This window comes from Haplochromis burtoni, unplaced genomic scaffold (genome assembly GCF_018398535.1).
Source record: "Haplochromis burtoni strain Fernald_Lab_line unplaced genomic scaffold, NCSU_Asbu1 Contig_116, whole genome shotgun sequence".
Taxonomy (NCBI): Eukaryota; Metazoa; Chordata; class Actinopteri; order Cichliformes; family Cichlidae; genus Haplochromis; species Haplochromis burtoni.
The window spans coordinates 751361-778394 of record NW_024582477.1 but is presented as its reverse complement, the minus strand read 5'-3'; the positions used below and the strand labels follow the sequence as shown (position 1 = coordinate 778394).

Here is a 27034-nt window from a genome sequence, read left to right as displayed (position 1 = left end):
TTATTTTTATTGTAATATTGTATTTTCAGGTTATCTCGGTTTTTTTTATTTACTATTTTAAATCTTTAAAAATGTTATTTAGATATCTGACTGAAATTTTGAAATGCATCTCAATTTTGAGTTAAGAATGGAAATGATTAAAACAAAAACATTGTTGGCAGAAATAGGCTCGTTATATCAACAAACATTATCAAAATTGCCAGAAGAAAAATGTTTACCCCATAAAATGAAAACAGTTTTGGCTACAGTTCCTAATGTTTCTGGACTATTTCACTGTTACCCCAATGAAACCCAAAGTCCAAAAAGAGGCAGTTCTCCATTTTTGTTACCAGTTGTTTAGATTTGCTTCTTCAGAAATTTTATTTTATTTTTTTCTTAAAAATTGGGTGTGATTACTTGAATATGCCACTAGGTGTCAGCCTTTCTTTACATTCTCTCACCACCCAATCATGGGGTCTAATATAGATGGTTTCAGTGTCCAATATTGGTGGGCCTTCATTATTTAAATACATTTTTACCAAAGAACTTACAGTGGTCTGACAATATCTTTGTATTCCCCTTTCCTTTTGTGTTCCCAGGCAATGGAGCGAGCCAATGGCATGGAGCTGGATGGGAGGCGCATCAGAGTGGATTATTCCATTACTAAACGTCCCCATACCCCTACACCAGGAATCTACATGGGCCGACCTACACAGTAAGATCAGCATTTGTGTCAAATCTTAGATACCTGTTCCCTTAACCTACTGCATGACACTGGAGCTCTATTTAAAATCTCCATGAAGCTTAAATGCACCTCTGAGTCATACTGATTAAATGCAGTATTGTCTGTGCTTAACATGGTGCTTTTTTTCCCCCTCAGGTTTCTCAGAAGTCATTTTACTTTTTTTTATGTATTTATTTTTTTAATTAACTTTTTTACATTTTTACAGCAATGGTGGTGGTGGTGGTGGTGGTGGTGGTGGCGGTGGCGGCAGCAGCAGAAGGGGAAGAGAGTCATATTATGACCGCGGCTATGATCGCTACGACAGATATGATGAGTACGACTACAGATATAGGTGAGCGCTAATTTTTCCGAGTACAAAGTGTTGTAGTGTTATATGGTAGAAGACGCATTTAAAGTTCCTTTTGTCTTTTTGCAGTCGCAGGCGCTCTCCATCACCGTACTACAGTCGATACAGGTCTCGCTCACGGTCTCGCTCCTACAGCCCACGTAAGTGTGAAGAGAAGTGGCGCACAAAAAGCTGGTTATTGCACTTGTTCGAACACATCTCTGTGCTTAACTCTCTGGTCAAATGATGATCAGTCTTTTTGCACTTCACAGACTTCAGCCATTTATTAACACAAATGTTTGTTTCTTGTCTTTTGCAGGCCGTTACTGAGTTGCTTCTTTCAACATTCAGCATCCCTCCAATAACTGATGGGTGTGTGTGTGTGTGTGTGTGTGTGGTACATCAAAGTGTTTCAGAGGGAAACATTTTGATTAAGCATGTCTATATCTGCAGAACTCTTGAGTTTTAAAGTAGTTCTTGTTTACATGAAATAGATGTCTTAATTTTTAGACCTTTGGATGCATCCGTGTTGAGTTTGAGCACAGAAATCAGCACCTGTGGCTTACTCTTGCCTCATTATTAGACCTCCATCTTTCCTTCCTCCTTCATTTTCTGGAGCTCGGATCGCGTGTTTTGCTCACTTATGGTTGATCAGATTTCTTGTACTCATCACTGTTAACTTTGTATTAAAAATGGGGAAAGAAAAAAAGTGACACTGGATTTTGCAGCCTGTGTTAATGATGCACTCTATGTGTATAAAGATAACAAATTAATGCCAGTGTTAATTTTGACACTAAATAACTTTAATGGTAACTAAATCAGGTGGTTAAAATGAAGTGCTACCAACATCAGAAGTTAAATTTTTTTTTTTTTTTCCCCCCCAGTCAAGAAGTCATTGTTTAAGTTTTCAGAGAGTTTTAATATCATGTTTTGCAATTTGTTTTATTTTTATTGTCATTTCTTTGTACGGAAAATACAAATTTATGAAAACCGCGGAAAGTTTGTAAGGCGTTTTTCTGACTTAATGTTCATGAAATTGAAGTTGGGATTTAGTTGTACAGGTGGGAGTGAATGCTGTAAGTTGAGTGGGTGAGGTGGGAAAGCAAGAGATTCACACAACAAGATTAATTCCAAGGTGGTGTGCGCGATAAGATATCGACACAAACTTAAAGTCGCCTGCTGTATTCTTGTGTTGAAACTACAGTGTATCCTCAATATACATTCAGTTTACTTTCATTAAGATGACACCAAGGAAAATAAACACAACGGCTTTTAGCAAGACTTTTATTCGACTGAGTTAATAAAATACAAAGTTCACATGGAGGGGTAATACATTAAAATGCATTAACTTCTCCACCGTTGTGACAGTGGATATTACATAATGAAAAGGAGACAACATGATTAGATTTGTTTTGCATACAATGGTGTTACCAGCCACAGGTACAACAACCCTGCAGAATGCATGAAACCACCATGATCACTCACTCTGTCCCCCACAAAGACAGCTAAAATTTGAACAGATTGAGAGGAAATGGGAATTTGACACAGCGGATAATCACAAAAGTAAACCTGAAGGAATGAAGGGTCCTTTATCTGTAGACCATGGGACCAATAACAAGGCACTTCATTCAAATGGGGTTAATAATCACTGCTGACATGTCATGGGGCCCCTCAGAGTTATGCATTCATTCCTAGTCATTCACATAATTCTTATGATTTCAAGGTAACTACTAGCTCGAAGGACACAAGGGTCAAAAACTCAACACTTTATCGTCGTCTATATCATCTCTAAGTGTGCCTGAGCATTCACTTTCACATTTTCATGAGTGAACTTGCACTTGTACGTACACTTGTTCCTATAAACATTTGATTGATGAAGCAAATTACAAAGTTGTTTCCTGATCTGAGTCCTGTGGTAGCCAAATTAGCGTTCAGCGTAGAGAGCAGGTGCAGGGAAATGAGAGAATCCAGGACATTTTCTAGATTGTATAGTTACATGTGCAGTTGTGGGGGGTTTTTTTTAGTCACTGAAATTGTCCTATGACCCAGGTGTCATGGCAGGGGTCGAGAACCAAAAGGAAATATGTTTAAGGGTTAGCGAGATATTATTGGGATTCCATAAATTACACCTATATACCTAGCTTCAGAGTAACATAGTGTGTTTAGACGAAGAATTAAACACATATACTACACTGATTTTTTTGAGAGAAAGATAACTAAATCATTGCAGTACACTGATTCTACATAAAATGTAGAACTTTCTGAATTTTCCATGAACCTTCATGCATACTTTAACTGTTTCATTTTTATAAAACTGAACCAAACAAGACCAAGGTTTACACCAGGTGCAACCTGTAGCTTTAACATGCCTTTGTGATTAGATTAAAACTGGGAGGAGACGCTTGCAGCGTACAGGACACCGTCTGAAGGTTAAGAGGCAGCAGGAACACTGATGGGGGTACTTCTGAATTCTTCACATTTAACCAATAAGCTTGGGCTTCTACTTGGAATAACATACATTAACAGTGGTTGATTACCTAAAAATTTCTATTTTTCTGTGAGCTCTGTTCTTAAAGAAATTGGGGTCTTACATAAATACCGCCGGCCTCTTTTAACTGTTTTCATTTGGACAATTATCTCAAATTCTTAATCTTAGTCATCAGATGCTTTCAAAAATTACATTTCTGAAAGTTAAATTCATTTTTCTATTCATAATTTAAAGAGATTTCCACAAGTTCAGCAGATAAACAACATTTTATTACACTAGGAGTGTATTTTATTGCTTTACAAACACTAGTCTAATTTGTATTAACATGTTAAAATAATTAAATAGCCATTTTAAAACATTTTAATGTTTTGCATGCATCTATACCTGACTGCTAAACCCAAATGGCAATCCACACACTAATTAAAAAGTTAATTATTATCTATAATATTTAAAAGCTAGATGGTTGAAGAAAATGCCCATAAACGATTTGTTTTTTAAACACTTAAATTAATGAGCAAAAATATTCAAAGTCACAGATGCTCATCACATCACTTTATTTTAAATATTCAATATTCACATGCTTTCAAATCACACCTGCATTTCTAATCAGAGGAAACGGACAACTTACTCTGCTTAAGATTCATCAAGTCACGTACTTTCTCGCACAACAAACACAAGCCCATTGCAAAATTGCAAAGTGTTAAAACTCCAAATAACAGCAAATCATGTTTCCATCTTCTTTCAGAAAACAAGTCATTGCTTTTTTGAGGGGGTGGGTTGGCGTTAAGGAAGGAATTGTTCTTAACACGTAGCACACTGTAACTAATCAATCAAGGTGCTGAAACCAGTAAACAACAGCTGCCAGAGGGGAAGGTTTCCTATAAGAGAGACAAAGCCACATGCTAAAGCATGGCCGTTCAGTATAGCTGCAATATATACCAAAGTCTGCAAATGTTCATGTGACTCTGCCTGAAAACTTTTCCTGCTGCATCAACATGTGCTGCTAATCTACACAAAGGCTCCACAACAATAGACTAAAAAAATGCAGTGATCTTCAGTTCACATGAAACACACAAAAATCAACAAATGTTTATGACGTCAAAGTGCATTTTTGTCCATTTGATGTTCAATTTTTAAAAAGAGAGAAAAAAGAAGAAGAAATAAGAATTCCTAATTACAGCTGCTACAAACGCCATGCTTTGAAGGGTGTGCACTAAGCTCAAAATATAACCAAATGATCAGCTACTTGGTAAATATTTTAATTACAAAAATAGATCAATTAATAAAGGAACAGTTGCTGCCAACTGAAACAAAACAATCGTGTGACGGCAGCTACGTTTGGCCGCTTTTTAAACCTCCCCTCCTCTTCCAGCAAAAAAACAAATGGATGATTATTTCATTTAAAACAACAGCATATATAAGCAGTACTATCATCTACTGATGGCATAGGAAGAAGAAACTTTTCCACACAAATTCCCAAGATTTAAGTTGTGTATGGGGGGGTGAAAAGGGTGTGTAAGACAAGAAAGCGAGAAAAAAAAAAGATAGAGCAGATTATTTTCTGGGATTATTCGTCTTTTTAAAAGAACATAAAAGAGATATTTTCTGGAATATTTGCTAATTTGCCAGCAAACTATGGCTATCCCCATTTAACTGCTGCAAGAAATATTCCTTGGCATGTGCTTTAGGGGGCACAAACCGCCATTTTCTAATGAGATGAAGGGTGTCATCTCAAAGCAGAATCTGTGGAATAAACATGCCCCTTTTTAAGGGTTTTTGGAGCCTACATGAAAGCACTTGATGACAATAGAAAACACATGTATGGAGCAGAAAAAGGAAAAAAAGAAAAACGCAGTTGCATTAACATCGTTAAGGACATTGTTTGCTTTTAGTTAATGATACTGTAAGGCTCTAGATTATTCTCAACATGGCGTTCACCATAGTCTTCCCTGACTCTTGTCCGAAGCGGTCAGCAACTGGATTAAATGGTTAAAACTCACGTGGAACGACAATGTTGTCAAAGATGCGAATCGCCTCGCAACAAATAAATAAATAAAAACATAATAAAGCAATCTCACCGGAAAACAGAATCCTTGATTCTCTGTAGCCTAAATAGGATTGTGAAAGAGCCTTGCGCTTGGCGACGTAGACTATATCTTGGAGCGAGGCCAGCTCAAAGTTGGGCTATAAGCTCTCTCTGTTTTTTTTAACCTAAACAATCTCCCTCCCTTCTTTCCCTCCTTGACTTTCCCTCTAGAAATGTCCTACACTGTGATTAAACAGATCGATTTTGTCAGTTCTTTTCCTACACCGACATTAACCGCAGAAAATCTTCCCACATAGGATGCAGTCTAGTCTGAAACTTTATGTCAGTTTTGCCCCCTATGGAATTTGTCCATAGCGAGGAGCCCTGAAGCTGGGGGCGGGGAGACTTTCTGTACATTCCTCAGCGATACATTCACTACTCCTCTTGCAGAGCCTGCAGCCACACGCACACACGCGCGCGCGCGCGGGCTGCAGCCATGCATCGGCTCATTTAAACCGACAGAGACTGGAGAGCAACTTAACATGACTGCTGTCTCTATACGTTCAGCCTGTGAGACTACCAGCTCTGAGACACTGCCCAGCTGGCAGAGCTGGCATTCACACCGACCCCCATCCGTGTGCGTTTCGTTATTTCATGAGGAGTGGAAATGGTTAACGACTAATAAACGGGGTTTCAAAAAATTGTATGAGTTTAACTAGGCCGACGGAAAGCTCCCTGGTTTTAAATAACCCTCATATAGATCCATACAGGAGAAAGAGTACAGAGATCTAAGCACTCACTCATAAGTTAAAAAGAAACTTTTCGGGGAGCAGGTCTTGTAACAAATTATGAAACGATTAAAAGTCGATAGAAAGTTGCCCTAAAGTTGAATTTTAAACCCTATTTCACGCCTTTATCGTTTAACCTATTTAAGGGTTGCCCTATAAATCCAAATACAACATAAAGTTCTCGGAAAGTTTTAAAGAGGGTATTTTTTTTTAATGCAAAGCGCCTCGGATTTAATCACTGGCGTGTTTCGTTACATCTTCATGCTTCAACCCATGACAAAAGCCAAACTGGGCAAACATGGGGAGAAATGCGTGATTGGCGCGCTGATTCATATAGAATAGTCGAGCCGGGGAACCAATGAATGAGCGCGTTGAGGCCGAGCCAGCAGGAGTAGTGCGGAGCAGGTTTGCGGCTCTCCGATTGGACAGCCTTCTCGACCAATCAGACAGCTCGGTGTGTTTGTTCAGCAGCAGCAGAGAAGTAGACCCACCGAGTCAGCCATGGCCCCGGTCTGTGAGCCAGTTGCTGAAGGGCCAACACTCCCTTTGTAACCTGCTTTACATGGACACGCACACCTTGGCCTGTTCATTAGCAGACGCTGCAGAGACGCGGTGCCATCACCTCAGCTCCAGAGAAAAGCTTTTGTTCCCTTCTCTTTTTTTGTAATGCCACTTGCAGGGCTGCAGAGACGACTACACCCACCTGCACTCACGTTTCTAACTCTTTCTTAAAATACTTTTCAAAATAAGACGACCACAAGTCAAACACGGGCTTACAATGAGTTAAAATAAAAGAATAATGATAATTAAAAAACAAACAAAAACACCATGCCTTTAAAGGAGAATGAGATGAAAGTTACTGCTATTGTGTAAGTTTTTTTTGTAGTTGACATTGTTGCTCTCTGGCTACTTCTAACTAACCCGTCACGCCGATTCATCTAACACAATTTTATGAATGAAAGCGTGCCCTCCTGTATCCCCACACACGATCCTGAAAAGAAAATAGATCCATGCAGCACATATCTAAAGTATACTGTGTCGCGTCTCCTGAACACGTGATGAAGTTTAAGCCTCGCTTTAAAGGTGCTGGGTTTAAAGCTGAACTTTAATATTATAATGCAGAGAGAGATGCATTTGGGTGCCAGCTTGTTTGGTGCATAAATCTGAAACTAATGCTATAAAATGAATGCTATCTTCATAAAAGTTTTCTACTTAGCTCTTCTCTCAAACCGCTTTAAAGGGGCACGGATTCAATTTTATGGTCATTTTGGCAGACACTGCGGCTGAATTATGCTCTCCGTATATTGCAGTAACGTTCAGCAACACTGCAAACTATACCCTGCACAAAGGCAGAATTTATTGTGGTACTTGACTGTACATGTGCTTATAAATTTACGCTTTGGGGGATCATTAGTGTTTTGAAACTTTGTGCCCTGACAATATATCATCCTATTGACATCGCCAGGCATGGATTAATCTGCCAATTAGTCCTGTGCATGCAGAAATGACCCGTGGAGCGACCCGTTCGTAAACTGTCGACCTCTGCCTATGGTTTACAAAATCTTACAGACAGTTGTGTAATGTTTTAAGACACGTATTCCACACGTGATTGAACTGGGCTTTGCTTTACATAGTACGCTAGGGGCACATTGGTGTGGGAGACCCCTCCCTCTTTCAGTAAATTCAAATCCATGCTGGGGTATAGCAGAGAGGATTCGCCATGTGTGATTCGCTCCACATGGCCAACGCTTCGTAGTTGTGCCAAACAGCCCGAAAGACGACAAAACAAATGGCGTGGCTGCACTCATTTCGCCCAAAGATACCCCCTCGACGTGACCAAGAGCAAATGGGGCCTGCTGTTGGACTTTGAGTTGTGGATCAGAGAGGGCATGGCTCCACTCCACTCAGAAGATGGATGCCGTCATGGAGAGTAGTAGCCTACGTGTCATTCCCACAATGCGTGAGGGCCCAAGGAGTTTCACAGGACCTTTCCCCACTCAAAATACGTACAACTGAATGCGCTCTATATGCAATTTGACAATATGGTGTCAAAAAAAAATCATTTATGAGTGGCCCCACCCCCTTTTCCATCCGCTGTGTCGCCAATATAGCGCACTTAGCACAGCCGTGCGCACAAGCCCTCGCAATATCAGCGTCTCCCTGCTATGGGCGTGCGTGCGCGCACCGCCGTTTTTACTATTCCTCATTTGACCAATGAGAGTCGAGGCTGTGCAGAGAAAGGCACACGAATGTGATTCTAGTAAAGATACACTAGTTTCTCACGGAATCCCTTTACGCACAAAGCTCGCCAGGTTTTTTCCCAACACCAATCCACTCTTCCCCTCCTTTTTTTCTTCACTCCCCTTTGCTGTCCCCACCCCAGACTCCCGTGCAATTTTCCCCAATCCCAAACACTTAATTGAGCAATTGGGATTCCTCACGTGTGGGCTGATTTGTAGTTTGAACACGTGGCTCATTCAAAAAAGCCGGAATAGCTGAGGATTTTTTTCTCTCCCCCTTCTTCTTCTTCTTATTCTAGGCTCTAGACTTAGAGGCGGGCGCCAGCCTTACCGTGTGTGACATTCTCTGTCTCTTTGCCAAGGGGTTTGGAGGAAGACACAAAGTAGTTTCTCCTCCTTTTCACCCAGCCCGCCATCGTTCGGAGACACGAGATTAATAATTGAGCATTTATTTATTGCGCGATAGAGACAGAGGGGCGAGGGAGCGCAAACGCACCGTGAGGCTGCCAGTTTAAATCTATCTGTGGCTTGAACGACCGGGAAGCACGCTACAGCCACTCCGTAGTAGTAAAGGCGATTTAGGCTACTCCAAACACTGCACATCCGCGAGAGCAAATAACTATCTCTCCCTCAGCGTAAAGATTGTCCCTTTCGGCGCAGAACATGAATAAGCTATACATTGGCAACGTAAGCGCAGAGGCGAGCGAGGAGGACTTCGAAACTATCTTTGAGCAGTGGAAGATTCCGCACAGTGGTCCATTTCTTGTCAAAACTGGCTATGCGTTTGTGGATTGCCCGGACGAGAAGGCAGCAATGAAGGCCATCGATGTTCTTTCAGGTGAGACAATCTGGGGCAAAAAGGTGCTATTAGGAAATTATCCCAAACTGCTGCAATTGTGTGAAGATTGCTTTACTTCTGGTGGTGGTGGTGGTGTTGGTGGTGGGGGTACCCTATGAGAAACGCATGTAGTCCTGTAGGGTGGGGGTGTATCCAAGCGTTTCTTTCTCTCACACAACCTTTACTTGGCCTTTTGACACCGTGGGGCTCACACAAATGGCTTCCCCCAGGTTTGAGTGAAATTCTGCCCTTGTAATTTGACTGAGTGTGGCTTGGTAAAATGCTAGAGTAAACTCCTCAGTGTGAGCAATGCACGTTATGTCCGTTCAGGGCAGCGAGCGGGGGTTGTGGAAGCCGTGAAGTGAACCCTTATTGTGAGCTCTATCACACAGCCCCAGCTTGGCACGATTGAAGAGTAATGTGTCGTCGCTTTCACCAGTTTCTACTGGAACTTGCACTCTTCTCCAGGTTTCAAAATACAGGCCTTCTCCAACAGCCTCCACTCGCTATACTGTGAAGCCATTTCGTCCATGCTGACACACCAGGTGGTTTAATTGTGTTGGCCTACATTTGGCCAACAAACTCAGGCAGGCAATCCACATTTAGCTTTTTTTTTTTTTGTACATTAATCACTCCAACCCTTCACGGCTTGTTGTCTAATTTCAAGTTAAGCGTGCACCTACAGAACACGTAACAGCTGAGCTAAACTCGTTCACTATTTTTACGAATAGTGCTAATGTCAGGCTCATTTGTCCTCGTGCTACCAGTGGCTCGCACACTTTGAACAATTTGTGCTCCTATGCGAGAAATATCCAGCTCGCAGTCATGCTTACGTATGCTTCTCTGGATTTTTAGTAGTAAACATTAACCCCTGTTTTCTTTTTTGGGGGGGTGGTTGTTTACTCAGCAGTATGGAGGCCTACACGAGATGTCATGTGGTTAATGAAATTAACGTAGCTGTATTTTGCTAATTTAAATTTCTCTTTTCTTTTTAAGGTAAAGTTGAACTTCACGGAAAAGTTCTCGAAGTGGAGCACTCGGTCCCTAAACGTCAAAGGTACGTGGGTTTTTATTAAATAGTGCTTGGTTAAACTCGTAGAAGCCCCACATATATTTTTAAATTGTAGTCACCCTCTCTTCCTCGTCACTCTTTTTTTTTTTATTTTACTTTGACCTCGTGTGTGTCTGTGCGAGTGTGTTTTAATAATGCTGCATGTGTGTTTGTTGCCAAACCTTTACATATTTATTTTAGTTAAAATACGTACGCCCATCACCCCCCACCCCCCTCTTTCTTTTTTCCCTGAATGCTTTTTGGGGTCAAATAAAAGGGGCGTATGGCGCTCTGTTCCTTCCTCTCGCCATGACTGAGGGGGTGCTCCCAAGACCGTCGTGCATTTGAGTTAAACCACCTCATGGTTGTCTTCTCCTCGCTTGCTCCATTCCCTCGTGTGTATGTGTTTAGTGTATATGTGCAGTTCTTGGCGATATTAAAGCACAAAGCTCAGGGCGAGTACCAAAGTGTGCAGGCTGAAATGTGTGCTGAGTGAGTGCAGGCTGGATTTGAGGCGTACAGGCCTTGTGAAGTCGTCCATTTGAGAATGATCTGCCCGTCATTCTCCCTTGTTTGCCCTACGCTTCCGCCCTCCTCAGCACATTGTGCTGCTGTTGCATGAGATGGACTCCAAACGCGAGTGGAATGGGAGGTTTGGGACCCAAGTCACGAAAACCCTATGGTTTCCGAGTTAGACGCCCGTAACCACACTGGGCGGTTCGGTGTATGATTTCCAAACCTTCACAGACAAAGGTGCACAATATATTTTTTTGTGTGGTTCTCGGGATATGTGCAGTGGACTTAAAAATAAGGGCCATTTTTGACATGGTGTGTATTTTTATATTATTTGGTGGCGATGCTGTTTGGTGAAAAATTAGCATTTTCCTGAATTAAATTGCTTTTGGTTGATGATAGTTGCGGCAATTTCTGACTAGTATTGCAGGTTTGCATTGCTTGCTCTCAACGTTTAACTGTGATCTGCTCTTATGTAAAGAAATGGGTCACACTTGAAATCACAAAGTCCTGCTGAAACACGTTGGCATAAAAAAAACTGCTCCCCGTGACTTGTATTTATTTAAAAAAGCGTTTTGGATATAAAATGGAGCAAACGCAGAATTCGCGAGACCTTTACATGAAATGTATTTTCCACGTGGACATCATAGAAGCATTTCCCGGTGGGCTGTTGGTCTAAATTGTAGCTTGGTTAAATAAACCAGGTGTACTTAAATGAGAATTTGCGTCAGATCTTCAGACGTCCCCTCTAAACGCTGTGGTGATTGTGTTTTTGTGCACACCGCAGAGTCGAGTTTGCGCCACATTTCAGAAAGGTAAAAAACGTGCCCTTCCTTTACAACATGGAACACAGTCAATGGGAACAGTATTCTGAGTATACGCTACACACACGCGCATACACACACACACACACGGACACTTGGGCCCCTCTTTGCACTCCAGCTTGAAAATATGAACTGGGGCTTGGCCAATCACCTTTGAACCTATTAAGGGGGAAGTGCTAGAGCAGACGAGGATCAAGGGTGGGGTGGCTATAGTTTGGAGTTCATACAGATTCCACTGAATACGATGACATGGTTTGTGGGGATGTGGTATTTTTATAGTTTCAAGCGAACCAGGTTAGAGCCCAATTACATTACGCACAAAATTATTATATATTTTTTTATTCTCATGCCTCTATCACGCGTGACCAAAGGGGAACCAAAATTATGATCTATGCATTTGGTGTAACATTGGGTTTGTCTTAAGGAGTCTTAAAAATGGGCTGTAGGCATTAACAGTATAACGCAACGTAATTATTTAATTGGAAACTCATTTTCTGCACATACACGGCGCTTTTGGTTATTTAACTTTGAGTTAATTTATGAACGTTTGCTTTTTACGTTGCGTGACCTTTTCCTAAAAAAAAAAAATGTGTTAAAGTCTTTTGAAGCAAAAAAAATCCGCCATTTTAAAGATAACATTCACTTATTCTCGCCAATATCTCCTTTATACGATTGTTCTGTGGAAAGCCTGTAATTTTTCTTCAGCTTAAAAATTCAGTTGTGTAAAGCTCTGACCTAGTTTCATATTTTCATGTATTTGTGTATGTATACATAAAAAAAACAAACAAAAAAACCTAATAAATAAATGGTTTTAAAAATCTCCTATAATGCAATTGCACCACAGGTAAACCCAAATTGAGGTGGTGTATAGGGTTGAATTCTACTCTCTACTTGGATATTTTTATTTTTTTATTTTTTTTCAACAACGTAAAAAAATGCAACTTGCCCATTCCCACGTGCACATATGTCACATGTACTGGAAGAAAGAAAATGGCATGGTTGTAAGGGGGTGGTGGCCCCACGCATGTATGCGTGGGTATGTGTATTTGAGAGGAAGACCGACATCAAACACGCATGTTTAAATGTACACAACTTCCTTTAAACTCAGTTCTTTAGTAACATTTTAGTCCTGGTGTTTTTGTTTCTAAAGCTGGGTTTAAATTGTAAATTAAATTGAGACAGTACTCAAACTTCTCATGGTTGCTTATAGAAATCACTCCTAGTGTAAGAATTCTCGGTCACAGGGTCAGCGTGGGGCCCCACCTGCACCCCCCCTCCAAAAAAAAAAAGAAAAAGATGAGTTGGGGTGCCAGAGAATTATGAATGTGGCCCCTTGTTTTACTTGGACTGCAGGCAAATGCTAACTCTCCCTCAGTCTAGACTCAAATCAGACTGGCATTGCACTTATAGCTTGTTCTTAAACCTGTTCTGTAAGATCTGGAGGTAAAGACATCGGTGCGTAATGGCTTTTCGCATATGGCAAGCTCTAACTGTTCAACTCTGGAACTGCCAAGAATTTCAATATATCCAAATGCATTAATGTAGTTTATTGGGTTCATGGTTTGCATGCACATAAGACCTGTGAGGGCAGTGGAAACCAGACTATGTGGAGTTCAGTCATTCAGAACCTCTGCCTTCTGAATAAGCAGTGGCTGTGGATGGGCGTTGAGCACAGACCTCGTGTGTTTCTCTCTGTCAACAATGGTGTTGACGTACAGTGCTTCATTATGGGGGGGGATGAGTGAGGAAAAGAAATGGAGATGACTACAGGTATCATGTAGCATTATTCTGCTCAACTTATGAACGCTGTTGTAGTATACATTTGCATGCTTGTGTATACGTGTCTATTGAAACCACCTGTATGCACGGTCTCCCATCAGGAGGCCACAGGTCTCAGCTGGGCTCCAAGAATGGGGACGAATGTGTAGAATGTTGGTCCGTTTGAAAGTAAATAAGGTGCTCGGCCTCCTCCTGGTCATCACATGACGAGCCAACCCTAGTCACTCTTGGCCCTCCCTCCTTTCCTCCCCCTCCCACTTTTAACCCTGCTCTACATGTTCCTGTCAGTGGACTTGTCCGTGTCCATGGCAACGGGGCCCCACCCCCACGGGGCAGAGAGGGCCCTTGTTACCCTTGCTTGAAACTGGGCTATCCCCCCCCCAATACCACACCCCACTCACACAGCCTCACACACACCCACCCCTCCCCAAATCAAAGACTGGGACTGGGGAATGTATACCACCCACACCCCCCCACCCCACCACATACCCTGGCTGACTTCTTGTGTGTGGGTGGGTGGGTATAGGTTAATCCAACTGGAAGTGCTTTGTGCATTTGCACATTTCGCATGGCGTTCCCACCGCAATGCAGAGCATACCAAATGTGTGGGGAGATGCTGCAAGATCAGCCAGGAATGGCACAGTGGGCCGGAAAGGGCTGAAATTCCTGGTGGGAGTTATTTGGGAAGTTTTCTTTACAATTTGCCCATTTAGAGTTAAGTAGTTTCTTTAATGCGTGGTACTAAATATATTGTACCCCTATAAGTGTGACTGTAGTCCTAGTGGCTAAGTTGAGTAATTTCAGCTTTATGGCCCTTATTGCAGCGGTCTCCAACCTTTTTTGCGCCACGGACCGGTTTATGCCCGACAATATTTTCACGGACCGGCCTTTAAGGTGTCGCGGATAAATACAACAAAATAAAACTGGTACCGAAAAAAAGATTTATTCATAACACACGTGAAAAGACCCAGGAAAACCGAGTTAACGATAAAAACGATAACAAAATAACGCTGAAAACCGATAAAAACCCTGAAAACCATACATTTCACACCTGAGCCTCAACTCTCGCGGCCCGGTACCAAACGACTCACGGTACCGGTCCGAGGCCCGGGGGTTGGGGACCGCTGCCTTATTGTACACATGCAGTACAATTTTTAGTGTGCGCACATTCATGTATGGAAGTTTCAAATTTGTGTAGTCAATCTTGATCTTAAAAATTAAGTTCACTGTGTAAAAGGGGAGTTCATCAATGCTGCATGTTGAAAGGTGCCATCTTGTGCAAACTACCACACTGTTAATGGTCTTTTTAGAAGAAAAGAAAAAAAAATCTGCCCTGTACATGTAGATCCAGAGGCGCTCAGGGACACAAAGGGGGTGAAAATATGTAGTGAAATTCTAGACTTTACACAAGGGGCAAAAATGTGCACGTAACGCTAAACTGACTGCACGGAAGTGTGTGTGTGTGTGTGTGTGTATAATGCGCATGTAAAGGCGATGTGGAACTGGTCTGGGGTCAAGGTTTCATTCCACGTCTCGTGTGTGTGTGTGCGCGCGCGCCTCAGCTCCAAGCCATATGTACGCCTTTTCTTTAGGTGTGTGTCAACAGGCAGTGGACTTTGGAGTGGCTTGTACTTTTCTCACATTTTTACACAACATGCAGACAGACCCTTATGAAACTTAGAGTAACTGATTCAGAAGGCCTACTGTCTGCATGACCTCCACACATAACCACTACACTTATGCAGCTGTAAACATAATGAAAGTGGGAGCCATAAGCAATAATTCTGTCTCAATTATTCCTTCCTATGCAACAATGCTAAACTCAACTGTTTGTCTTCATTTGCGTCTTCTGCATGCACACTCTGAACAAGCGCCTTTTTTTTTTTTTTTTATTTTTTTACTCCTCCTATGTAGTGTGATGTAAGGAGAGATGGGGGGGGGGGGGGACAACCAAAAAAAAAAACAAATGGGTCTGAGACTTGAAGTTGTTAAAATCTCATGATTCTGCACTATAGGATGCATGCTAGAGTCAGGTTGCGTAGACGAAACATTTTAATACATTATTCTCAGTGTTTTCTTTTCTCCGCCCCCCCCCCCCCCCCCCCCCCAGCTTCTTCGTGATGCATCTTACTACTACCACCATCTGTTGGATTTTACTTGTTTTTTCCCCCCCTCTTGTCCCCTTCTTCCCCTTGTCACTCTTTGCTCTCTGTAACACAGCTGGTAATTTGGGAGAAGGGCGTGGTGTATGTGATTGTGTGCGTGTGTTACATTAATTTGAATTTTGGGAAACTCGAAACTAAACTACCCCACTTTTTTTTTTTTTTTTTTTTTCCCCTCTCTATTTCATGCAGGCTGTTTCAGTACACCTGAGTTTAGAGTGGAATTAAAGACCTTCTGTCAGTGTCCATCTAACTGAGAAATAAGTCCTTTGTTTGTTTGTTGTTTGGTTTTTTGTTTTTTAAAACAAACCCCAAAACAAAACACAAACCTCTTCTGTATTATCCTTGGTATTGTCACTTATTAACTAGCTGTTGCTTTCTCTTCCATCTTTTGTCCCATCTACCTTCACTTTCTTTATCCATTCACCCCTCACCCTCTTTCCCTCTTGTTCTCTCTCCAGGAGCTGTAAGCTGCAGATCAGGAACATCCCGCCTCACATGCAGTGGGAGGTGAGTGCTAACAGGCTGCTAACCGCTTCCAGGGCGGGGCACCATGGGGCAGCCCAACTGGGCTCTCATTTAGTGGCCTCTGGAGTTACCTTGCCTCCTTTTGGGTTTCAATTGAGCATGCACTTGATGATTAGTTTGACTTTGGCTGCTGTAGCTTAGTGCAACATACTGACCGGTATCGGTGGGTAAGGAGGGTGCGGGACTCTTACTAATGTCACTAGGCAGTTGACAGTCGGGATTAGAGATTTTAATTTGTTTTTATTAAATTTTCACTACCTTTGAGTGTTGTGGTGTTTTGGCTTTTTAGGGGAAAAAAAGATTTAATGAGGGTAGACTCTCCAGATGATGCTGACGGGCTCAGGCAGGAGTATGTTTGTAGCACTGGATCTACATGCGTTTGCTGCTCGCAGAGACTTGTAAAACAAAAAAGCTGCATGCTGATGTTTTTAAATGGGGAAACGTGAGTTGATTGTTTTGCCATGGTGTCCTTCACCACTGATCACATGGGCTTGTTTGTGTGTGTGATGAGGCTTTCACTTTCAATGTGTGTTCTTGCACAAAAAAGTGGAAATGAATTAAAAATAAATCAGTGTTGTCTGAAGGGTTGTGAAAGATTCATGCAACCCAGGGGTTGGCCTGGCTTTAAGTCCTCCTTTAGTGTATGGCAGTGCATTATTTTTTTCCTTTAAATTGTCATTTTACTTGTTTGATACTTGTGAATTTTTCTTTGTCTAAAACATACAATGCATGTGGGTATTGGTAGTTTTATTATTTGCTACAGGTATCAGTACCTGACATTGAGAAAGGTGGCTAAATAAAATCAGCCCTTGCTCAATTGTATGCAGACCACTGCAACAGATACATCTGTAATGCTTTTGTCAGGTTTGTGAGATGGTTAGCGGTGCAAGCTCACATGGAAGTGAGGTGGATCTTAATTTGCTGGACACATTTTACGCAATGCACAATTTGAGGCTTATTACGCTGTTGCATTAAACTGTAAAAAAAAAAAAAAACCTGTATTTTAAGCATTGTCTGAAATAACAGTTCAAGACTTGGTGTTTGCTATTCAGCTCCAAAATGACAGCTGCTACATAAAGTAGTATTTAACAGGGTGTATTATTTGACTTGATTTTTGAGTTTCATAGTGTACCTTGATATATTAGACACCCCCCTTCCAAAAAAACCCCCCAACAAATTTTCTCTTCTGTAAATTCTTCACAAAACTGATTTTTAAATTTTACAAAATTGTTCTCAGATGTATAAGTTCATGAGGTTAAGAAGTGAGTATTCTGACAGGTTTAAACTAAGCTGACGTAATTAATTTGCACAAAAGCTACACGTGAAATGGGGGGGGTGGGATGAATACCAATAGAAATGTTGAGCTTTGACATGGTCAGGACTTCAAGGCCGTTGCCTGATTAGTAGGGGAAAGAAATGGTCTGTGTTGAGCAACAGTCATGTGTGTGTCATGCGTAGCACCTTTTTTTTTTTTTTTCTTTTTTGTTTCTCCCCCCCTGCATTTAAAAAAACAAAACAAAAACTGGTGTCTGCTCCACGTTCTTACACACTAATCTGTTGGGCACACCTAAAACTTTTTTTTTTTTTTTTTTTTATGTGAGCTTAAATTGCAAATTTTTGAACTTTGGCAGTGATTTAAAAAAAAAAAAAAAAAAAGATTTAAAATTTTGCAATTTATCTAAAGTCAAAATTACGCACTTGCATGTGGAATGTGGCAGCTTTAACACGGCTTTACGTGACTCCCTCCCCCCAGCTACATCACCTCCACTGCAGAGGTTTAACTGTCTTGGCGTGTGCTTGCACCGCAATTTATATTTTAAAAAAAAAAAGGAATAATAAAAAATTCTGCTTTGTAAAGACCATGGAAGCCAAACAAGAGAATTCTCATGTTCAATTGCATAATTGTTCCACACTGTTCTGAACTACAAGAGTGTAAAGGTTAATGCATGACTTTAGATTTCAGCCTGCTTCAGTCAGTATGATCAAATGGCTACGGACACGCTCAGGGTTTTGTATTTTGTGTAAGTAATGGTGGGCTCGCTTTGCCTACGCATGTTCCTTAACTCCAGCTCCAGATACACCCATGTTCTTACTATGTAGCGAGGCAGCTTTCTCTAAAGGTGACATGGAGATTCCTCTCCCCTCAAAAGCGAGGGGGGAGGTGATTTAGAAGAATGGAGGAACTGAATAGAAAGAGGTCTTTTGATGCAAAGGCCTTGTTTGTATCTTATCAGGTAGATAAGACAAACGGGTCATATTTTGTGTGTGTAAAAACCTTCCAGCTAGAGAATGGTGGCGAGAGTAGCAGCGTGTTCACGAGCTGTAGTGAGTGAGTGGGTGGGCCTGGACTGTTTCCCCTTCCCTTCCATGTGCGCTGATTCACAGAATGTGTAGCATGAACTCACACCCCTCCCCCAGCTGCTGCTGTTTCCTGCTGGAATGTACCCCACCCTTTCCTGAATGGCCTGGATTCCCATTGGCCAGACTCTGTAGATGGACAGGCAGAGTAGCCAGCCAGCAGTCAGTAACTCCTAGCTTCAGGGAACTCGTATCGGTGCTGGAGCAGCCAATGATGGAGAGTGGAGATGGCAGAGAGGCGGGAGGCAGTCTGGTTGGTGGGTTGGTAGGGTTGGGGTGCGAGGTGGGACAGACGGGGATGCGGTCCTGTTGGCTAGAAAGTGGGGTTGAGCTCCTGAGGGTGTGGCCATGGGTTCAAGCATGGTGGAGGTCTTAGCTCAGATGGGAGCCGGCTCGCTCCCCCCTCCTCCTCCTCTCTCTCACATTTGATCACATCTGTGAAACGAAGTCCCGTGGTCTCGTGATTTGAGCGGATTGCTAGCTTGGTGGGGTTTTCTGTTATGTGCATATGCTAAGGTTTCTCCCAACGCGCCTCTTCTATGTGTGGATTCAACATGCTGATGATCTTAATCTGGTGCATTTGCCACTGTTCAAATAAATCCCACAAACAAGTCCTTCATTATGCAATTTATGCTTTTGTCTGCCTTTTACAGCGTTTCTAAGATTTTCTATTTAAAATGTTTCTTCTGTTTTATCTAAAAAAAATAAAAAAAAATCAAGTAAAAAATAAAGAATGAAAGGCACCAGCTTCCCACAGGGAGTGTCATAATTTGAGTTGACAAGCTTTTACAAGAAGCAGCGAATTTATCAGTGTAACTCATCTTTGAACTTGGGTCCAGAATTGGTGGAGTATGTCCTGGCAGTGGGCTAGGCCTGTTCTTCTGGATGATCTTCTGTTCACCAGTGGGTTCAGATCAAATCCTTTAGACACAATGTACTCATTTTTTATTTATTCATTTTATTTTATTTTTTTTTCTTCCCTCTCCCCTCAGGTTTTGGATGGTATGCTTGCTCAGTATGGTGCAGTACAGAGCTGTGAACAAGGTAAATATGCTGTTGATTAAGCCTCGTGTTACAAGACACACCCTGCAATGAAATCAGTTTTTCCAAATCCTTCCTTACTGTACAATTGTTTTCAAGTAAATGCTTTATTAGCTTCCTAATGAAATTTTAGAGTAACCCAGGTTGGTCAACTTTCAGTCATTGTTGGATGTGTGCTGACTTTGTGTATTCTCACAGTAAACACTGATACAGAGACTGCAGTTGTCAATGTTCGGTATGCTACCAAGGACCAGGCGAGGCTGTGAGTACGCACACACAGTATTCACGTCATTAACCTCTATCTCATCGGTCTTGATGCCTCTGACATGAATCTGCTCAAGCTTCCCCCCCCCCCACTGTGTTTGACACCACATCAAGTTCCTCTGTAAAGTGTTCTTACAGTGCACCTGATTTCCTCCTTCCAACACCCAGTCTAGTTTAATTTGACATGCAATGATAACTGGGGCTGTGTGTGTGTGTGTGTGTGTGTGTGTTGGAGATGGAGGGGGTTAAATTGGCCATCTGGTGCCCCCTGGTGTACATGTATCATACTACTCTGCAAGTGGTTGGAAGAGTCTCTTGGAATAATTGATCAGTTCATTAAAAATCTAAATCCTTGAGGCTAATGAGGAGTGAGTGCTGACAGGATGACTGTAAGGTGGCGTTTGGCCAGATCCCCAGTACCTGCTGGGAATGTTGAGTTTGGACCTTGTTCTTAAGACACAAATAATTTGCATTAAAGCCTCTTTGTTTAAATGTCCCTACCTGCTTTTTGGTTTCTTCAATTAATGAAGAGTCAAACTTGAAGCTTTGTGTAGTGTTTTTTTTTTTTTTTTTTTTTTTTTTTTTTTTACTCCATGTCTGCAAGCCTTTTGCTCTTAAATTAAACGTTCGGTAGCAATCGAGAGGTTAACATGCCAACATCTTTAATTCTTTTCAGGGCAATGGAGAAGCTGAATGGATCTATGATGGAAAACTATACCTTGAAAGTGTCCTACATCCCTGATGAGACGGCGGCACCAGAGGGTCCTCCAGCAGGGGGCCGGAGAGGCTTTAATGCCCGCGGACCCCCTCGGTCTGGCTCTCCGGGTTTGGGCGCCCGGCCTAAAGTGCAGTCAGACATCCCGCTACGCATGCTGGTTCCCACGCAGTTTGTAGGGGCGATCATTGGCAAGGAGGGCGCAACTATCCGCAACATCACCAAACAGACCCACTCAAAGTACGTACACGGAGGTCAGGAATTATACTCGGCATCGCACGTCAGCGGTGTCCTCCTTTCCTTTTCTGCACTGCTGGCCGTTGAGCAGCGATATGATGAGCGCCTTTTCTTTGTGTCAGGATTGACATCCACAGAAAAGAGAATGCAGGTGCTGCAGAGAAACCCATCACTATTCACTCAACCCCTGAAGGCTGTTCGAACGCTTGCAAAACCATCATGGACATCATGCAGAAGGAAGCCCTTGACACAAAGTTGTGAGTTTATAACAAAATAAGTAAATGTGTACCTTAGTTCAGTTTTGTCACCTATTAACCTTTGGCTGAATCTACTGTGACACTGAACTAAAATGAGGGTATAACTGCAAACTGTGATGCTGTTATTTATAATTTTATAAATAAATCACTTTGACAAATCGTATCAAAGCTGCTTCATAAAAACAGCTTTCCACGCCCCTATAATGGCTCCCATTTTTAACTTCTTACGAGTTCAGACGTCATATCTTGGCTTTGCTTAAAAATATATCAGCCCTGTCTGTTTGCAGCATGTAGGAAAAGTAATAGAACTGATTGTATCAGATTTTGTTTTTCATTTGACTTCGCAACCCCTTTTTCCCACAGTACTGAGGAGATCCCACTAAAGATCCTTGCACACAACAGCTTTGTGGGAAGATTAATAGGTAAAGAAGGACGCAACCTGAAGAAAATTGAGCAGGAAACGGGGACCAAGATCACAATCTCACCGTAAGTTGCAAAGAGTTCATTGAAACTCTACCTATTGACAGTTTGCAGTCTGTGAGGTTGGTTTATAAAATTACACCACGCTTAGAACAATAAGTTCTAATGCACCTCCAACCTTTATTCTGTCCAGTCTTCAGGACCTAACCCTGTACAACCCAGAACGGACCATCACAGTAAAGGGCTCCATTGAGGCATGTGCAAAAGCTGAGGAGGAAGTGATGAAGAAGATCAGGGAATCCTATGAGAGTGACATGGCTGCTATGAACGTAAGCAATTTAAAAAAATTAAAATTTGAATGAATCGCTTTTTCAAAGGGGAAATCTGAAGTAACTTTGTTCCAGTAAATATAAATGTGACTGGTTTCTTTAAAAGTGACGTAGATGGTCTGTTAATGTTCTTGGCTTTCAAGTACACTGGCCAGACATGGCCAGTAAACAGGCCCGGGTGGGGGAGGTGGGGATTTTCTGGCAGGTCTTAGAGTCACCAGGATACTTTCTGTGATTAGGGTTTACATAAAATCAAGAAATCAGATAACAAATTAATCTGCCAAGGAACTGGAACAGTGACGTTTACATGTACGGGAGTGATCTGAAACTACCATGGTGTAATGGCACTCTTTCATCCTCAGTTTTCTTGTAAAGATACGTGTACATTTTTAGTGTTTTATTATTTATGTATTAAGTCTTCAATACAAAAGACACTTCCACATGTCAGGTATTGTGAAATCAGTAGAAAGGAATACTTTTTATTTATTTATTTATTGTTTTGTTTTTTTTTTTGTTTTTTTTTTTTTGGGCTACTCCTGTGGGTGAAGAGGAAATTTTGCTTAGTTTCCTAGCAGAGCTCACTAACCCCCAATGTGTCTGTGGAAATCATAACAGCTCCAGGAAATTCCCTTGAAGGCTAAGGAAAGGTGCATCACTGCTTCCTTTTAGCATGGGATCAGCTGGACCTCCCTTTTTCTGAAAGGAAGAGGAGGAAATCCCATCTCACGATTCAAACGTTACACATTTAAACCATTCATGAAAAACAAACCGTCAACGTAACTGGGAAGAGGTGCAGGTCATGTAAATGTAAACTAATGGGTCATGGCAATCAAATGGGAAAACGCACTTGATATTTTGAGCCTTCGCCAGCAGGTTTTAAATCACAGGTGATTCTTGCACTGCTGTGATTTTCTTTTTGTTTTTTTTTTGTTTTTTAAATCTGCGTGTAAAGTTGCCTTCTATGATCATTAATTATACATTTATTCCAGTTAAGCTCTGTACATGAAGACTGAGCTATATCAAAATAATACCAATAAGTGAAGTCAATCTTTTAGCACACTTAAACTGATTTTCTTTTTTCCCCCTTCATATCTTTCCTTGGCCTTTATTTATATATTTTCCATCAAAATTGGGGAGGGGAAAACGCCATAAAATTGTGGCGAGGGACTGTACCATTAGTCTTCCTTCTTAGCTGTTGAAACTGAGTTTACAAGGAATGTGAAAAAAGCTTGAGAAGCTGCACTGTGCGGTTGTTTACCAAGTGGACAATGCCTCATTTGAGATTTTCTGACTGTCCTAGAAAATATGCTTCAGGCTCACAATTTGATTCATTTTGCTTGTCCAGGGTTTGCAAAAGTCCCAGCTGAAGTCGAGCTGTTTTTTGCTTCGGGAGTTGATGTTTAATTCAGAAAATTGTCAGGTTGTTTTTTTTTAAGTTTTCTTTACCGAAAGTGGTGCATGTGCAGACACGAATATGATTTGATGGCAGCTGTCGTTGGAAGTCTTTACTTGTCCACTTCAGTAGTAGAAATTCTGTGATGTAGCGTGGTTAATTGTCCAGTGCATCTTTCAGCTAGTGAGTGGGCGTGAAGTGTGCTGCCTCCAGGCTGCAAGGAGCATTTCCAGTAGTGCAGGCATATCTAAAGGAGACAGTTTCCTGCTGTGAGAAATTAAACTTAAAGCTTGAGGGGTTTTTTTTTCTTTCCTGGGGGGGGTGTATTTTCCCTTTGTCCAGAGATCATGTGTGATAGCAGTGTTGGTTAGATAATCCATGTGGTGGTGATGTGAATTGCTAACAGAGCTGTCCTTTCTTTGCAGCTCCAATCCAACTTGATTCCAGGCTTGAATCTGAATGCTTTAGGTTTGTTCCCCACTACAGCAACAGGCATGGGTCCCTCCATGTCCAATATCACACCTCCCGGAGCCCATAGTGGATGCTCATCATTTGGAGTAAGTGAGAGACACTCTTGCAGATATGCGCTTACTGCATACACTACATTACACAAATCCAGGGCAGCCCATGTTTAATTGTTACGCTTGGTGTGCTGGTTCCTTGGGTCAGGTTGGTGAAATCTGTTAGAGTAGAGACTTTGTCTTTAGCCACTCGGTATCATGTTTGTTTTTTCCCCTTTAGTGCAGTCCTTATGGGGGTGAAGGGCCATTTTGGGCTCCTATGCTGTCAGCGAGTAGCCAGTCCCTTGCTGTAAGTTGCCCATCCCCAAAGTGCTTTGCACGGCTTGTGGCTGCTTGCTGTGGGGTTTTGTTTTGAGTTCATTTATTTTTATTTATTTTTTTAGGGGGGTTGCATCCAGTTTGTCCTCTTGTGACATTTAGGCAGCTCCTAGTGTGTTTGTGAAGTGAATAGGGAGGCTGTCTTTCTCTGATCAGTTTCAGGAGATTGTTTCTGCTAAATGACATTTGAGTTGTCAGGGAAGGTGAAGGTTTGAACGGCAAGTTCATCCTCTGCATCAACAGCCCTTCTCCACATTTTGTAGCCTGCCAAAGCAACTTGTTAGTGTGCCCTCAGCTGGCACATGGACTGGAAAATTGCACTCGCTCCAAAACCAACAAGTACTACTACTTCTGTTTTTTGTTCCTTTTTTTGTTTGGGGGGGGGGAGACAGTGCAACCACCTCCCTTTCAGATCTTGAGTCAGCCGCACTAGAGACTGGTGATTTCCTGGTCCAGTTTGCATTAAGGCTCCATAGTGTAATAGCTTATTTAAACATTACTGTCCACTTGAGATTATTTTTTTTTCCTTAGCAAAAATTAACAAGTTCCATCTAACGGTAAACCTTTGCATGCAGCCAACTCGGACTATAGCTTCTGTAAACAGAATCGGTGTGCAACTGTTTGCCAAATGTTTTAACACCAATCTGAGCATGCAGCACGTTCCCAAAAACACCCAACGATTTTGGGAACATGCTGATCAGTAATGAGCAGGAACCCCACTGGACAATAACGGTAGCATCTGCGTTTACTGCTGCGGGGGCAAACATGCCTCTTCTGATCAACCAGTGATTTCAAGCAGAGGGTGTAAGCGCCGATGACACTTAATGAGTTTAACAGCTTCCACAAGATCGACTGTTGGCATTTGCGCGTTGGTGTTTGAAAGTTGAGCAAATGTTCTGGGGGGGGAGGTCTGTGCGTGCGATCTTCTCCTAGTCGCAGTAGTACTAAGCTGTTTATATCCAGCAGGGACACCCAGAATCGGAGACTGTTCACCTGTTCATTCCTGCACTTGCAGTGGGCGCCATCATTGGAAAACAGGGTCAACACATCAAACAACTGTCACACTTTGCCGGAGCCTCAATCAAGGTGAGTGATTGACAGGAGGGTAGAGACTCTGAATGTCAATGATAACATTTTGATGCTTGCAGTCTTCCCGTTTTTCATTTGATGGGAACTGGAGCATAAGTGAAGTTTCTTTTTCTTAATGACCTCTTTCAGATCGCCCCTGCAGAAGGAATGGATGCGAAGCAGAGGATGGTCATCATTGTCGGACCACCAGAGGCTCAGTTTAAGGTGTTGCACGTGCACAGCCAAATAAATGCATTAAACTCTCATGCTAAGATTAAAAATTAAGATGTCACTTTATTTAATCATAGCGGAAGTTTGCATTTATCTTGATTTTATTTATTCGCGTGTTAGTGGAGCAGAAGTATTTCTGAAAGAAGTTTTTACCTAATTCGGTAGGATTAACCTGTGCTTGAACACATCTGACTGCAGGCTCAGTGTCGAATCTTTGGCAAGTTAAAAGAAGAGAATTTCTTTGGACCTAAGGAAGAGGTGAAGCTGGAGGCGCATATCAAGGTTCCCGCCTTTGCTGCTGGACGAGTTATTGGGAAGGGCGGGAAAACGGTAATCTAGATTCTTTCATGCCCGAATTATATTCAGTTTATATTTTTGCCCTAATGTTTTGAGTTAATTTTGATCTGTGTGTGCAGGTAAACGAACTGCAGAACTTGACCTGTGCAGAAGTGGTGGTGCCCCGGGACCAGACGCCTGACGAGAACGACCAGGTTATAGTCAAGATCAGCGGACACTTCTTTGCATGCCAGGTGAGTTGCATAAAAGAAAAGTGCTCTGGGCATGTTTTTCTGACACTGAATAAACTGCTATATATTCTTTGCCTTTCACTGTAGCCATACAGTTAATTTCCATTTATAACAAGAACAACGTTATGCACGCTGAGATGCTTCCAAAATTGATTAAAAAAACACAACTAAATTTGGCTATTTGTCTAACATTTTGCACAGGAGGTCAGCATTCTCAGGGCAGATTGCGTGGCATCCTTGTACACTTCATTTTATGCTTTGCTCGGCAGTTTTAGCTTAACACTTGTTCCTCTTGTCACCTAGCTGGCCCAGAGGAAGATTCAGGAGATCCTAGCCCAGGTGAGGAGGCAGCAGCAGCAACAACAGCAGCAGCAGCTTAAGCCTACATCTGGACCCCAACCTCCAATGCCACGCAGGAAATAAACATCCAGCGGACCTGGAGGAACGGTGACCGAATCTTGCAAGAAGACTCGACAGAAGGACAGATGCAGCAGAGTCCAGGAAGGGGAGAAGACGATGACGGCAGTGGGTCCTAATGCTCATCTCAGGGGTTAAAGGTTGTTGGAGCCCAACCAAACATCCTCCCCTCGTCTTACTTGGGACTGCGTAGCTGATTTAAGAAAAAAAGAAAGAGACCCTGCGCCTCTAAAAGTTCCACCCACTCCGCCTCTCTGCATCTCTGCGAGAATGTACTCCTGAGGGCTCCTACCGTCGTCACCTGCCCTCACAAGTGCACACCCCTCAACCGCTCTACTCATCCCCCAAAGGATGTGTTTAAACTTGTATTTTTTTGTTTTCTTTTTACACTAGAAACACAAAGAAATAAGGACCCCCGCCCCCTCCTATCACCGCTTTGGTGTTGTACTTTAAACATGACAAGATGTTTTGGTTGACTTCAGATTTAGTGAACACCTGGTCTATATATATATTTTTTTTTTCTTGATGTTTAATTGGTTGGTGAAGCTTTCTTATGAGTTTTCTCTGGAATGGAAAAAGGCATTGCTATCAAGGTCCTGTTTGGACCACCTGAAAGATTTATTTGGGGAGGGGGCGTGGGGAGGGGGGGTGG

At 42.1% G+C, this 27034-nt stretch overlaps 2 protein-coding genes across 6 annotated transcripts in view; both read left to right on the top strand.

Annotated features, from left to right (window-relative positions):
* tra2a (transformer 2 alpha homolog) overlaps positions 1–15092 on the top strand; it is a 19240-nt gene extending 4148 nt beyond the window's left edge. The window contains exons 6-10 of one of the 2 annotated variants that reach the window (XR_006054726.1): positions 579–694; positions 930–1055; positions 1140–1210; positions 1369–1446; positions 15050–15092. Coding sequence is in view for 1 of the 2 variants with exons in the window: in XM_005928599.3 (XP_005928661.1) it covers positions 579–694; positions 930–1055; positions 1140–1210; positions 1369–1379 (324 nt within the window). In the remaining variant the exon portion in view is untranslated. Of the gene's footprint in view, positions 1–578; positions 695–929; positions 1056–1139; positions 1211–1368; positions 2325–15049 lie in introns of those variants that run through there. The other variant, XM_005928599.3, reaches the window with a different exon arrangement.
* On the top strand, positions 8664–27034 carry igf2bp3 (insulin-like growth factor 2 mRNA binding protein 3). 4 transcript variants are annotated; one of them, XM_042223630.1, is made up of 16 exons: positions 8664–9429; positions 10426–10486; positions 16220–16268; positions 19637–19688; positions 19884–19947; positions 20626–20904; positions 21024–21158; positions 21522–21644; positions 21772–21907; positions 23726–23857; positions 24042–24110; positions 25103–25225; positions 25358–25432; positions 25637–25768; positions 25855–25968; positions 26269–27033. In XM_042223630.1, the coding sequence occupies exons 1-16, from the start codon at positions 9255–9257 to the stop codon at positions 26386–26388; spliced, it is 1839 nt and encodes a 612-aa protein (XP_042079564.1). In that variant the 5' UTR covers positions 8664–9254; the 3' UTR covers positions 26389–27033. The 4 variants fall into 4 exon arrangements, with proteins under 4 accessions (XP_042079564.1, XP_005928664.1, XP_005928665.1 ...); XM_005928602.3 differs by lacking the exon at positions 24042–24110 and having other exon boundaries at positions 8667–9429; positions 26269–27032; XM_005928603.3 differs by lacking the exon at positions 24042–24110 and having other exon boundaries at positions 8668–9429; positions 25106–25225; positions 26269–27032.

Excerpts from the sequence above, each read along its gene's own strand:
- igf2bp3 (XM_042223630.1), top strand. The coding sequence starts at position 9,255 with ATGAATAAGCTATACATTGGCAACGTAAGCGCAGAGGCGAGCGAGGAG. Across the intron at positions 10,487-16,219 it reads TCGGTCCCTAAACGTCAAAG|GAGCTGTAAGCTGCAGATCA; the intron begins GTACGTGGGTTT and ends TTCTCTCTCCAG. Across the intron at positions 16,269-19,636 it reads CGCCTCACATGCAGTGGGAG|GTTTTGGATGGTATGCTTGC; the intron begins GTGAGTGCTAAC and ends CTCTCCCCTCAG.